The 13,939-nt window shown below is 40.5% G+C and overlaps 1 protein-coding gene across 4 annotated transcripts in view; it reads right to left on the minus strand.

The window, feature by feature from the left end:
• pik3cd (phosphatidylinositol-4,5-bisphosphate 3-kinase, catalytic subunit delta) overlaps positions 1–13,049 on the minus strand; it is a 48,841-nt gene extending 35,792 nt beyond the window's left edge. Inside the window, exons 1-8 of one of the 4 annotated variants that reach the window (XM_029664593.2) lie at positions 12,614–13,049; positions 11,882–12,056; positions 10,299–10,527; positions 9,629–9,861; positions 8,704–8,883; positions 7,904–8,059; positions 7,226–7,312; positions 5,715–5,936 (exon numbers count right to left, since the gene is read on the minus strand). In XM_029664593.2, coding sequence (XP_029520453.1) covers positions 5,715–5,936; positions 7,226–7,312; positions 7,904–8,059; positions 8,704–8,883; positions 9,629–9,861; positions 10,299–10,527; positions 11,882–12,022 — 1,248 coding nt within the window. In that variant the 5' untranslated portion in view covers positions 12,023–12,056; positions 12,614–13,049. Of the gene's footprint in view, positions 1–5,714; positions 5,937–7,225; positions 7,316–7,903; positions 8,060–8,703; positions 8,884–9,628; positions 9,862–10,298; positions 10,528–11,674; positions 11,705–11,881; positions 12,057–12,613 lie in introns of those variants that run through there. The other 3 variants (XM_029664591.2, XM_029664592.2, XM_029664594.2) reach the window with 3 other exon arrangements.
• Between the last annotated feature and the right edge of the window lie 890 nt (positions 13,050–13,939).

Here is a 13,939-nt window from a genome sequence, read left to right on the forward strand (position 1 = left end):
TAGTTTCCGTGGCTAAACCAACTAGGCTCATAATTTAACAACTTTATTTGTATTTACAGATGGCATACACGTTTGCTATAAAGGCACATGAAAGGTCACATGTTCCAGAAGGCATTTCTGCCAAAAAACGCTCCTATGAAGTAGTGACACGCGACATACACCTTGTTTCCTGAAACGACTCACAAATACTTACAGTTGAAGTCGGAAGTTTACATACACCTTAGCCAAATACATTTAAACTCATTTTCACAATTCCTGACATTTAATCCTAGTCATAATTCCCTGTTTTAGGCCAGTTAGAATCACCACTTTATTTTAAGAATGTGAAATGTCAGAATAATAGTAGAGAGAATTATTTATTTAAGCTTTTATTTCTTTCATCACATTCCCAGTGGGTCAGAAGTTTGCATACACTCAATTAGTATTTGGTAGCATTGCCTTTAAATTGTTTAACTTGGGTCAAACATTTTGCGTAGCTTTCCACAAGCTTCCAACAAACAATAAGTTGGGTGAATTTTGGCCCATTCCTCCTGACAGAGTGGTTGTAACTGAGTCAGGTTTGTAGGCCTCCTTGCTCACACACGCCTTTTCAGTTCTTCCCACACATTTTCTATGGGATTGAGGTCAGGGCTTTGTGATGGCCACTCCAAAACCTTGACTTTGTTGTCCTTAAGCCATTTTGCCACAACTTTGGAAGTATGCTTGGGGTCATCGTCCATTTGGAAGACTAATTTGCGACCAAGCTTTAACTTCCTGACTGATGTCTTGAGATGTTGCTTCAATATATCCACATAATTTTCTTTCCTCATGATGCCATCTATTTTGTGAAGTGCACCAGTCTATTTTGTGAAGTGCACCAGTTCCTCCTGTAGCAAAGCACCCCCACAACATGATGCTGCCACCCCCGTGCTGGTGTTCTTCGGCTTGCAACGCTAACCCTATTTCCTCCAAACATAACGATGGTCATTGTGGCCAAACAGTTCTAATTTTGTTTCATCAAACCAGAGGACATTTCTCCAAAAAGTACGATCTTTGTCCCCATGTGCAGTTGCAAACCATAGTCTGGCTTTTTTTATGGCGGTTTTGGAGCAGTGGCTTCTTCCTTGCTGAGCGGCCTTTCAGGTTATGTCGATATAGGACTCGTTTTACTGTGGATATAGATACTTTGTACCCGTTTCCTCCAGCATCTTCACAAGGTCCTTTGCTGTTGTTCTGGGATTGATTTGCACTTTTCGCAACAAAGTATGTTCATCTGTAGGAGACAGAATGAGTCTCCTTCCTGAGCGGTATGACGGCTGCGTGGATCCATGGTGTTTATACTTGCATACTATTGTTTGTACAGATGAACGTGGTACCTTCAGGCATTCAGAAATTGCTCCCAAGGATGAACCAGACTTGTGGAGGTCTACAATTGTTTTTCTGAGGTCTTGGCTGATTTTTCTTGATTTTCCTATGATGTCAAGCAAAGAGGCAGTGAGTTTGAAGGTAGGCCTTGAAATACATCCACAGGTACACCTCCAACTGACTTATGATGTTAATTAGCCTATCAGAAGCTTCTGAAGCCATGACATAATTTTCTGGAACTTTCCAAGCTGTTTAAAGGAAGAGTCAACTTAGTGCAACTGTAAATACCACGGGAGTCATCTTACATTTGGGAACTTTACAGTCCTATTGACCAAACAACCATGAAAATGTATCCTCTCACATCAACAACAAGATGAACAACTACATGCTAGCCAGAGCTATATTAGCTGAAATCTAATGAGGGAATATTAGTTAAACGCTCTCAAACTTTTTAAGCTAGTTGGCCGTCAGAATTGCACTGATAAACAATGAGGAATAGTAGCCTGCTCGTCCTTCTGCAGCTTGCCTGCCAATGCATGCTTGTCCAAAATATTGAGTCATTGAAACTGAAACAGTGCATCCCGAATGGGTGGAGGCAGCAAACAATGTACCAGACAAGCTGTGATTTACAACCTGATAACAATATATTTTGGATTACCAAGAAATGTATTGATGAATTATATTAACTATGCATTGAACTGCATCCATCTATTCTGCCAACAATGCCTTACTGTACGTGATGGAATTTTCAGTCAAATATAATCTAGTTTTAAAATCTCTTAGAAAGTTTGGTATTTTTGTACTGATATGATTGTTTCATTGTTTTATATCTGTAAAGTAGTTAACACACTGTCAGTTCCACTTTAAGGAAGTTGTCTTTGCAATGAATGTGGAAGTACTTAAGAGAAGAGGTACATACAACAAATATCTGTGGGTTGGCTTAGAAACTTCATTTATAATTCCTTGAAATTGACGCTCTACTCTTCCTTCCTTGGAGTGATAGTGTAGCAGATAAGAGTAGAAGCGAATAAAATGCTTGCACAATCCGACAACAGCAAAACATACACCGCCTCCTACACACACACACACACACAAAGAAACATGTTTTGTTCAGGCAAACAAATACACACACTGACACTCACCCACACAGACACCCATGCAACCACAGAAACACAAAGTGTGTCAGAGCACGTTGAAATAGCAACATGGTTGTAGCTGCAAAAAAAGCAGGCACCCCCCCAAGTTAGACGTACAAATATCATACCCCAAGACATGCCAACCTCTCACCATTACAATAACAGGGGAGGTTAGCATTTTTTGGGGAGTATAATATGTATGCCTCTAACTTTTACTCATTGTATCATTTCAAATCCAAAGTGCTAGAGCACAGAGCCAAAACAACAAAAGATGTGTCACTGTCCCAATACTTTTGGAGCTCACTGTAAAGCAGTTTTACGTGCCAACATTTCCTCCGAATTCAGATAGGGATTTCATGTACAGTGACATATGTTCTTCAACTAAAATTGTCGTGTCCCCCTACCCCCCATTATACTGAATTCTCAGTCAGTTTTCTTAAAGGTGCAGTCCGGGATTTTAACCCTTAACACTCGTGGGAATTGGCCTGTTTGGATAGGGTGAAATATTTCTTACAGAAAAATATGGAAAGTATATGCATAAGCATAAGTCATAAGGTGCTTTTTGAGCTCTACTAGCTGTGCCGTTGAGGAACTAGAGCAAGCACACTTGTAATTGTTTTGAACACAACCCTGCATCCTCGCACTCACACAATTGCTGTTGTTGTTTACACAATCCAAAAACAGTCCATTATAAATTGCAATCTGGTTCAGGTGGGCATCATTTCAAAGCTTGCTCTACTGCCAATATGACTAGCTAAATTACAGTGCCTTCAGAAAGTATTCATATCCCTTGACTTATTCCATATTTTGTTGTGTTACAGCCTGAATTCAAAATCGATTGAATAAAAAAAAATCTCACCCATCTACACACAATACCCCCATAATGACAAAGTGAAAACATGTTTTTAGAAATGTTTGCAAATGTATTGAAAAATAAATACAGAAATATGTCATTTACATACGTTTTCACACCCCGAGTCAATAGATGTTAGTATCACCTTTGGCAGTTATTACAGCTGTGAGTCTTTATGGGTAAGACTAAGAGCTTTGCACATCTGGATTGTACAACATTTGCCCATTATTCTTTTAAAAATCAACAAATTGGTTGTTGCTCCTTGTTAGACTGCCATCAAAACATGATGCAGCCACCACCATGCTTGAAAATATGAAGAGTGGTACTCAGTTATGTTTTGGATTTGCCCCAAACATAAGGCTTTGTATTCAGGACATAAAATTAATTTGCCACATTTTTTGCAGTTTTACTTTAGTGCCTTATCGCAAACAAGATGGATGTTTTGGAATATTTGTATTCTGTACAGGCTTCCTTCTTTTCACTTTGTCATCTAAGTTAGTATTGTAGAGTAACTACAATGTTGTTGATCCATCCTCAGATTTCTGCTATCACAGCCATTAAACTCTAACTGTTTTAAAGTCACCATTGACCTCATGGTAAAATCCTTGAGCGGTTTCCTTCCTCTCCGGCAACTGAGTTGGGAAGGACGCCATTATCTTTGTAATGACTGAGTGCATTAATAAGCCATCCAAATTGTAATTCATAACTTCACAATGCTCAAAGGGATATTCAATGTCTACTTTTTTCTACCAATAGGTGCCCTTCTTTTTGAGCATTGGAAAACCTCCCTGGTCTTTGTCGTTTGAAATTCACTGCTCGGCTGAGGGACCTTACAGATCATTGTATGTGTGGGGTACAGAGATGAGGTAGTGATTCAAAAATCATGTTAAACACTATTCTTGCACACAGCATGAGTCCATGCAACTTATTATGTGACTTGTTAAACACATTTTTAGTCCTGAACATATTTAGACTTGCCATAACAAAGGTGTTGAATACTTTTTGACTCAATGCTTTTCATTTTTAATTCATTTGTAAAAATTCCACTTTGACATTATGGGGTATTGTGTGTAGGCCAGTGACACAAAATCAAATTTAAGAAATGTTTCATTCAGGCTGTAACACAACAAAATGTGGAAAGGGTAAAGGGGTTTGAATACTTTCTGAAGGCACTGTATAAAATATGATCTTACAGTCTTATTAGTCTTCCAAAGCGCAATTCAGAGAAACATATCCTAATTTCAGTGCGCATAGTAAGGAGTTTATATGCGTGTATTCAGGTGTGTGTTCCATGGCACATTTTCTTCACAATAGACTAACATAGGCTCATTCTGTTCAGAACAACTCAAGGTTTGACGCCATGTCATCTTGTAACTGTACATCAAACATAGTGATCATAAACATTGACACTGTACATGACATGAGTTTTATGATATGGAAAATTGAAGTGCACATTCAGACTCATGGGTGTTTGGCTTGCATGTATGACATCATAGCGATATTTATTATAATTATCAGCTCCTCATCTTTCAAAATACATAGTCCCCCTAATTTACGGCATTTCCCTCACTCAGCGAACAAAAATGTGCAAAAGTTGCAGGAGGGATGGGGGCAACTTCTTGTCGCGTGCGGTGCTCAAGAACAGAACGTCTGTCAGTCAAAACCCATAAAGCAATGTGAAGCACAGAGCCTGAGCTCTGACGTCATTTATATTATGTTAGTGTACAGTCACTGAGTTCCAATTTAGGCACTTATCAGTGCCCAAATCCTGCAATTTTCAACACATATACAGGTACAAGAGTAAAGGATTACGCACTTACAAAATAGACATTTTCGGGGACTGAAATTATACAAAAGCTCTAGACCATCACTTTAACAGCTACAGTGCCGAAACAAAACTCTGCTTTAAGAGCTGCCTCCCCCAGACCACATATACCCCTGGCAGCAGTGGTACGAAACCCCCGTTCTGCCACTTACTGTATTCTCATCTACATTTTTAGCTCTCTTTTTTAACTCTCTCCTCTGTCAATAAAACTTTGTCAAATTCATTCAAAATAGATATTTTTAAACTTGAGCTCTTACACATCGACATTGCATTTTGGCACACCAGAAGCATATTCATTTCCAATGGAACGCTGCATTTGCCTTGCAGCATTGCGTTGCAGAGGCAGTTGCAGTGCGTTCTGTGTGGTGCATACATTGGATTTATCGAACATACGCGTCAAACTGTATGCGTAGACGGCTTGTTGATATGAAATTGTAAAAGAAGGTGAATGGTTAACTTTTGTTGCATACATATCCAGATGATGCTGCATACTATTTTGCGCAATGACGCTGTCGTTGTGATCAAGGTGTAACAGCTCTTACAGCTGCAGACTTACAGCTTTCTTGTTCTTCTTTTTGGTGGAGCGGGGCTTCTTGGCCTTCTCGATGACGGCGTAGAGAGCAAAGCACAGGCGGCTCATACGAGGCAGGTCACTCACGCTGATGTCAAACACCAGCTTCTGGTCCCACAAGGGCTCGGAGCACACGTTAACCTCACCGCTGGTCACTACCTTACACAGCAGCTCACTGCCGTGGAACAGACCTGCCTGGACGACCAGCTGGGAGACACAAACACGTGCATAAACGCATGCACACGCACGTACACGCACACACACACACAAATAATAAGAACCCACATGAGAGACTGAGTTGGACATCCTTGTGTTAACTGATCTGTTTGTTTGTGTTTTTTTTCCCACAAAGTAAATAAAATAGCTTTTGGTAAGGTATGGTACGGTGTCTGAATCTGTTCTTTCATAAGCAATGCATACTGCCTTCATAAGAACAATAAATGGCTACAGTAAATGAAAAATCATGAATGAACAGTGGAGTCTATTTTTCCAATGTGATTAATTCAATATCAAGCAGTCAATTCCTCAAGGCTCAGTGTAGTGCCTACCCTGGATATATTCAAACCAGGCTGGGTTGTAGCCAGATTAAAAAAGTACTGTGTGCGTATGACCCAAATGACACCCTATTCTCTACATAGGGCACTACATTTGACCAGGTCCCATTGAGTTCTGGTCAAAAGTAGTGTACTACATAGAGAATAGGGTGCAATTTGGGACGCACAATGTATGAGTGGATATTTCCCCCTAGGGTATCTTGGCAAATTTCTGCCTGCCAACAATGTGACAGGACAAATAATTTACTGTGAGTCATGCTCGGCTCTGAGGTAAGAGTCCGGAAGTGCACTTACACAACAACCAATCTAAACAGTAACAGTAAGAAAAAAGCTGAATCAAACACACACAGACAAAACATTAAGCCAATTCCCCATGTGTTTTTCTTGGTTGTTCTTTTACATCCAATTCACAGGATCCAAGTTAAACAACCTTTCTATAATGAAAATGTGACATGTATATCAAATCATTTGCAGCATAGTCCATTTCTACATAATATTGCCCAGTTATTCAATGCAATATCAACAGTACAGTATCACAATTCTATGTAGAGTAATTAGAGGGCGGAGAAACTCAACAAATTTCAAGATAGGTCAGAGCCATCAACATGCCCTATCTGCAATAGTAACGACAACCATCTCTCCTATCAACAAAAGAAGTTAAAGTGGCGAGCGAGAGCGCAAAGCCTGTCCTTTTCTAAGAATCTAGGCACCAGAGTGTAACGTGAAAGCCAGATAGGCCCTCCCCACTTCCTGTTTTGTAGAGTTTTAACCAACTGCCTCTGATGAATTATGGGAAATGTGCGGTAAGGGTCATATGACCCCCATCGTTTACATTTCACCTCTCCTTTGTACACCCTAAAGTGAGATATTGGTAAACAACTCGAAGCTGCACTTCATTGAGCAACAGTCAGAGCGCGAAAGCCCACATGAAACCACACCAACCTTCATTCCTTCATCTGCGTTGACTCGGTAGCCTTGTAGCAAGTGAATGTGGAAAGGCTCCTCAATGGACCACAAAGACGACGTGTTCTGCTGATAGTAAGAAAGAAATAGGACATGTGTTTAGATTAACATTGAAATTGTTTCCTGCTTTGTGTGAATTATTAATGTCAGCGTGACATGCAAGGCCCAAAATGTGAATTTATTTTATCTTCAACAACAACAACAAAACATGAGAAGAGGAACTAAAGCTTCCAAAAGCTGAAGCTGATACAAGGCTAACCTGGTTCATCTTTTCTGTGTTGGTATCAATTATGGGAAGTAGAGTTTTAACCAATACAAAACTACACACACAAATGTATTGTCATTTAGCAGCATTGTGTGTGATAATTGGGAGAGATAGGTGCTACCATTTCAAAGCTACACTGAAGATCATACAACTAAAGCAGACAGTAAAAACCACTAACAACAAGAAAACTCAGCGAGTTCAAATCAGCAAAGTTCATGCACGTAAAAGTGTAAAAAGTAAATGATTTCAGGCAGACCCCCCCCCCCCCCCAAGGATGTTTTGGGCATGTCAAAGTCCATAACACTGGCTGAGGAACAACTGTAAGAGGTACAAAAAAGTTTTACATTCTGTTAATAAAAAATGACTGTGGTCCCAAGTGGCTGACCACTCACCTTCTTCACGGGTAGAGGGGGGGGCTTAGACAAGGAGCGACTCTTGGACAGCTGGCTGCCCAGGCAGCCCTGCTCCTCCTGGTATTTGACAACGGTGGAGTGATGAACCATGGTCAGGTGGGGGGTTTGACCCCCTCTCAAACAGGAGAAGATGTACTGAGGAAGGAGTAGAGAAAGGAAGAAGGGAAGAGAGGAAGAAGAAGGGTTGGATGTCAACCACACAGATCACCCACACATATTTCCCAGGGTCCAGATTACTCCGGGGAGAAGTTTCCCCTAGGTACAGATCTAGGATCAGCTTCCCCTCCCCCATTCCTAATTCAATTGTTGGGCAAAATGCAAGACCAGCGTCTAGGGGTGACTCCACCCTACTCTGTCCAGATATTCACTGGTGTACTCATGTTCAAGAACTGGAGGCTGTTATTTACTGAAGCTTAATAATGCAGCTGAATTATGTGCAATGCAGTTCCCTTCTGAGGGCTGCTAGAGATATGAGTCATCGTTGGTCTGAAGGTAGCAGGAGTTTCAAAACCAACAACGGAGTCTCCTGCCACCGAAACATTGAGTCATTCCACTAGAGACCAGAGAGCCAAAGGCTCTCATTACATACCTAGCATATACAGACAAAATAGATCACAGAGCAGAGCAGACAGAGGCAACATGTAGACAAAATAAGAAACAAATACAGACCAACTCAGACTTAACATACCAGGCACAACATATTGAATAAACAGTTAACATCAATGGAGAAAATGGGTAAACTCAAAGTGAAGTAAGCTTGTATTATTGTGTTTACTCACTTTGAACTGGCACAGGGGGTATTTCCCGTATATGAATTCCCTCCTCCCATTGACCTGTAAAGTGTAGTCCTCTGGCTTCTCCTGTCGCACTGAGCGAAACACAGTGGCCTTCTTCTTTAGGGCACTGCGCATTAAGATCACCGGCAGGTCCTGGGGCTCCTGCTGAAGCATAAAGCTTTCCTACAGAAAATAATAGATTCATTTTATATAACGGTTTTCATTACAATCAGAATTTCAACGTCACTTGAAAGAATATTGATCTGGTAATTCTTGAACGATGGTCTTCCATAGCTTCAGATGATAGGCAGTTTGAAAAGGCAGTAGCTTGATAGAAAAAAGAAAACTAAAAGCTTTCTTTTCAAGCTAAGTCCTTTATGAGTGCTGTTTTTACAGTACATTTTGTAGTTACGTTTGGTATGAAGGCTACTCTATAAAATAATACTTTAGACAGTAGGCTTGGTAAGTATATCATGTAGTAGCTATAACGTCAAACTGTGTTCTTTCCATCGTCACTATGGCCGTTTTTGTGCAAAAATGGCACATCTTAATGATTTTCTGTTTCATCTGTTTCTTTTTTCTTTCTACATTCATAGTGATTCCGAACTGTTGTTTTGAAGACTTGTAAAGTAACAGTGAGTGGTGTTTGTGGTGTGTGGGAGGGGAAGGGAATTTCCAAAGTGTGTACGTTTTTTATATTTTTTTATACCTAAAGTCATCCTCCAGATCTTAACTTGGTCTATGCATTGGTAGAAATTCTGAATTTTCCAGTCAAAGATATCTATGCTGACAGAAGGTGAATATTCACATCCCAATCCAATCACAATATCCCATGTCCCTTCCCAAATTCACAAAAAGTAACTGATTGATTTACTAGGACAAACATTGAGAATAAGAGTAAAAAAGGCCAGAGGAACAAAGCACTTACATCGCTGGCCTCAAACTTGACATTGACAAAGATCTTCTTAGTGCCTTTTGTCTTGATGCCCCCAGGCTCTGCCAGGGAAACACATGGCTCTAGATCACACGAGAAGCTGTACTCCATCCACTGGTACCATGGCAACCGCTGGCGGTCCTGGGCCTTCTCTTCACAGAAGGACCGCATCTTCACCCGGAACTCATTCACCTCATGGTTCTTCTGGGAGTCAAATTCGTGCAGACCTGAGAGACATGAACAGGAGTGGACACAAGGTCTGGTGTTGGAAACGAGCAGGATACAGTGCATTTGGTGATTCAGTGACAATGAGCTAATAACCAATTATGCCAATTCACATCTATGTTTGTTAGGTGCCATTTTCAAAAAGCTAGTCCTAAGATGTTTTCCACAAACTTTATGCTACCTCTACCCAAGATCTAACAGGCCTAGGTGGGTTTCCCAAAGCATTCGTAGCTAACGTAGTAAATAATTTATCTCGATGACCCACACTCACGGCACTCGTAGACCAGAAAAGTGATTTTCATTAGTTCATACATCGAAGACTGGCCGTCAAACGTAGATTTCATAATTGTTATTCTCTCGTGGCTGTGTGGACTAGATTGTGGAGAGAAAATAGATACTACTTAACCTATGACTACTTAGGGAAAGAGGTGATGTAGACCTTTGCCAATCAGCAGGCTGATCTGGGTGTTGGTGAGCTTCTCCACACGATCACCCTCCCGGGCCACCAGCCTCAGGACAGACATGAAGAGCCGGACATCACACAGACGACGGGTCTCGTCTTCTAGCTCCTCACGCTCTGCCGTCGAGTTGATGCAGGTGAACACGTAAGCGTCCGCGTCGCTCAGCGCTCCATACAGGGGCTCGCTGCTAGCGTTCCTCCACACCATCTATACAAACACACACAAGCACACGCACACACAGGGTTCATAACCAATATGAGCAATACTGACCATTTACACACCCAGTCACATTCTGACTGGCAAATACACAGAGTAGCTGACCATACCCAAACACACAAATCAACTGATCACACCATGAGAAAGAGGAAGCTGACTGCACACACTAGAGCAAGAAACAACACCATTTAAAATGAACAGGAACATCTACAACACTACTGGTACTGCATTCAAATCAGGTGTTATAAATGGAGTATTGCATGTTTTAAAGGGGCAATCGGGGATTCAAACAACAAAAAAGTGGTCACGCCACCAGGGTTTTTAAATCTCCATCTTAAATTAATCAAAATGACAAAACATTAATTTAATTATAAAACAAGTGATCACCCAATTGAGTAATTTACAGGGGAAAGTCTAAATGCCTGTAAATAAAACCACTCAAAGGGAAGCAAAATCTCTGAAGCAAGCTGCCAACAGTATCCTTATTTAACACATATAAATCAAACAGTATGAAGAGGCATGACTGTTGGCATAGAAACAGGCAAATTCAATGGATTTGAGGGCATTTTTGACTGCTACAGCAAATTGTCAGACAGATTTGTATTAGAGAGATGAGACATTAACTCTCTCTACCGCTGTACCATCACATTCAAACATGCCCTTCCATAACAAGCTACAATTCAATAGGTAGTGAAGTTAATTTATTAATCCAACATTTATCTAAAGAGGTAGGTTATTGAGAACAACATTTTATTATAATGACCTGGCTATACCTGGTTTTTACTTCAAAATAAGACTAACCATAATATTAATAATAGTAAATATATTTATTTTATATACCGCTTTTCATTACAAGTAGAATCTCAAAGTCACCCAATATTTCCTAAATATGACTGTTTCTTTGAGATTCATTGAGAATGCGGTATTAAGTACCATTTGGCACTATAATACCAGTTCCATTTTGGTACTAAAGGAATCAGACCTGTTTTACTGCACTGAGCTGGCTCAACCCCATCGGACTCTCCACAGAATAATACTCAAGTCAATCAACAGTAAATGCAATACAGGGTGCTGCCTTGGAACAGGGAACAAACATAGAACAATTTCAATATATGACAATATACTGTATGACCCAAACCTTTTGCACATGCATTTTTATCGATTTCTTGTCATTTGCACGTGTAATTTTTATCGATTCCATATGATTTGTTTCCATGTTCAAGCAAATTAACAATATCTGTAAGGTAAAATATGACAACATTACAGGTCTCTCTTGATACGTGTGCACATTTACAGTCAGCTAAACGTGGGTCATGCAGCCACAGACCGGGAAACGAGGACTTACTTTTTTGATGGCCCCGATGGTGTCATTGCGAGACACAGGGAATTTCAGGAAGATCCCGGTGGGCAGCAGGAAGTCCATCATGATGTCATGGTCCCCCTCCTTCTCCCACTCGCCCAGCATCCCATACTCCCCCGGGGGCATCGTGACGGTCTCTCATTTACTGTCAGCTCCACTGCTGTATCACGGGAAAGGAAACCCAGCCGGCAATTCAGGACACAAAGACAACGCAGACATGGTAGCCTACTGAATATTAAGTATTGGTGAAGGCCTACTACGATGAACCAGATCCCTTCAAGCATTCAGCCCTGTCTCAGAATCGAATAGTGCCAGTCACCAGTGGGGCATAGAAAGACTCACAATGGTAGTAAATGATTATACCAAACTAGCAGAACATTGGGGGTTATGGAGATGTAAAATTAAAATTTCAAAAACATAATTTAAATGTGTTTTTCAATTTCTGAATTCTGTATCTATTCAAAAAATGTGTCAATTCTGTGCTAATGAAATTATTAAACCTACTTGAGTGCAGCCTGCAGTGCTTACGTACAGCCAAGACAGAGGCTGACATTCTGTTAAACATTTTATCCGTTCTTTTACGTAGAAGGACCGCATGATCTGATCTGCTAACTGTGGAAGGCTAACTGTGAAAGTAATGTACCCCTACAACAATGGACATTGAGTAAAATACTAGCCTATCGCACAAAACATCGGCAAGATTGAAGAACAAAATACCTGTAACTACAGGAGTTCAAATGGTCGTGCATCAAAATGGTCTAATAACGAAAATTAAAATAAGGTCCCATGCCCCAAAAACGTTGTCAGACTGTGCAATACATAAAACAAATGTATGTTTCACACAAAAGATAAGTCAACATAGCTACTGTATTATGGTTCAGTCACTTTATCTGCTACAAGCCAGTTGCTCATCTCTTCATCTTCTACCAGCGCTGGCAATGCTTTTCATCCATTGCTAAATAGCGTGCCCCAAAAATGATTCTTATGGTTCTCCGTCGTATCACTGTGCTCCCACACAAGACACAAGATAATTTTCGCGATTTGCTTTATATCTGAAAGGCTCCTAGGCAAGAGGAGCTCCTTCAGTGCGTAGTCAGTCTATTCTAAAGGAACAGCGAGGTGCGCTCACTGCACGACAATGCGCGTTGCCTCATCATCGCCGAACACGCCAAGGGAACGTCTACAAAGTTTGTTTAGACTAGGAAGTGTGTGTGTGTGTGTGTGTGTGTGAAATAATATTCCTGCATAGCCTATCAGGACAAAGCATTTGCAACACAACTGTGAGGCAAAGACTTCAAACCAAAATGTGTTAAACATCTATCAATCAATAAATAATGCATTAATCCACATAAAAAGCCATGTCAGATTAAACTCAAGCCTTCTCTAAACACAAATCTGTTTTAACGGACTCCATATACCACAACCCTCCTCACAAAATGCTTCCTTAAAGATTGGCCACTGATAAAGTCAAATTTGCTACAATTCATACCAAAATGTAGATTGATTCAGTGTGGTGTAGGCTTAATCAAACAGGGATTGTAGCCTGAGTGTAGTTTCCCATCAACAAACCGTATACAGTACATTGTCTCCTCATACTAGACAAAGCTGATACAGATCAGATCAAACATCATGCAGTCCCCAAGCAACCAACACAATCAATTTTCAAAATTCCAAATAAGGACAAGGGGAAAAAAACGCAGTAATTACTTCCTAAACAGGATACCCAGCATGTAAATGCCTTATGTCTCTATTCAATGAAGATCAGTTGTTCTAGGGTGAAACTGCCAAATAGATGTGCACTGTGCACTTACCATTCATGTTACAACTAAACCACCAACTAGATCAGTTCGGCACAAAATTAGGAAAGGGTTCAATGACTTTAGCCATTCAGAAAAACACGGATATCCATTTTTCATCATGTGGTACAATTCCAGTAAACTTCTCTCTCTAACCGTTAACAGAGCCAACAGTTTCCTGCTTTCAGTGAAGGAAAACCCACAAGATACACAGAAATAGTAGAAACAGTAAAATGATGAATAAGCA

Source organism: Oncorhynchus nerka, linkage group LG7, assembly GCF_034236695.1.
Source record: "Oncorhynchus nerka isolate Pitt River linkage group LG7, Oner_Uvic_2.0, whole genome shotgun sequence".
Lineage (NCBI taxonomy): Eukaryota > Metazoa > Chordata > Actinopteri > Salmoniformes > Salmonidae > Oncorhynchus > Oncorhynchus nerka.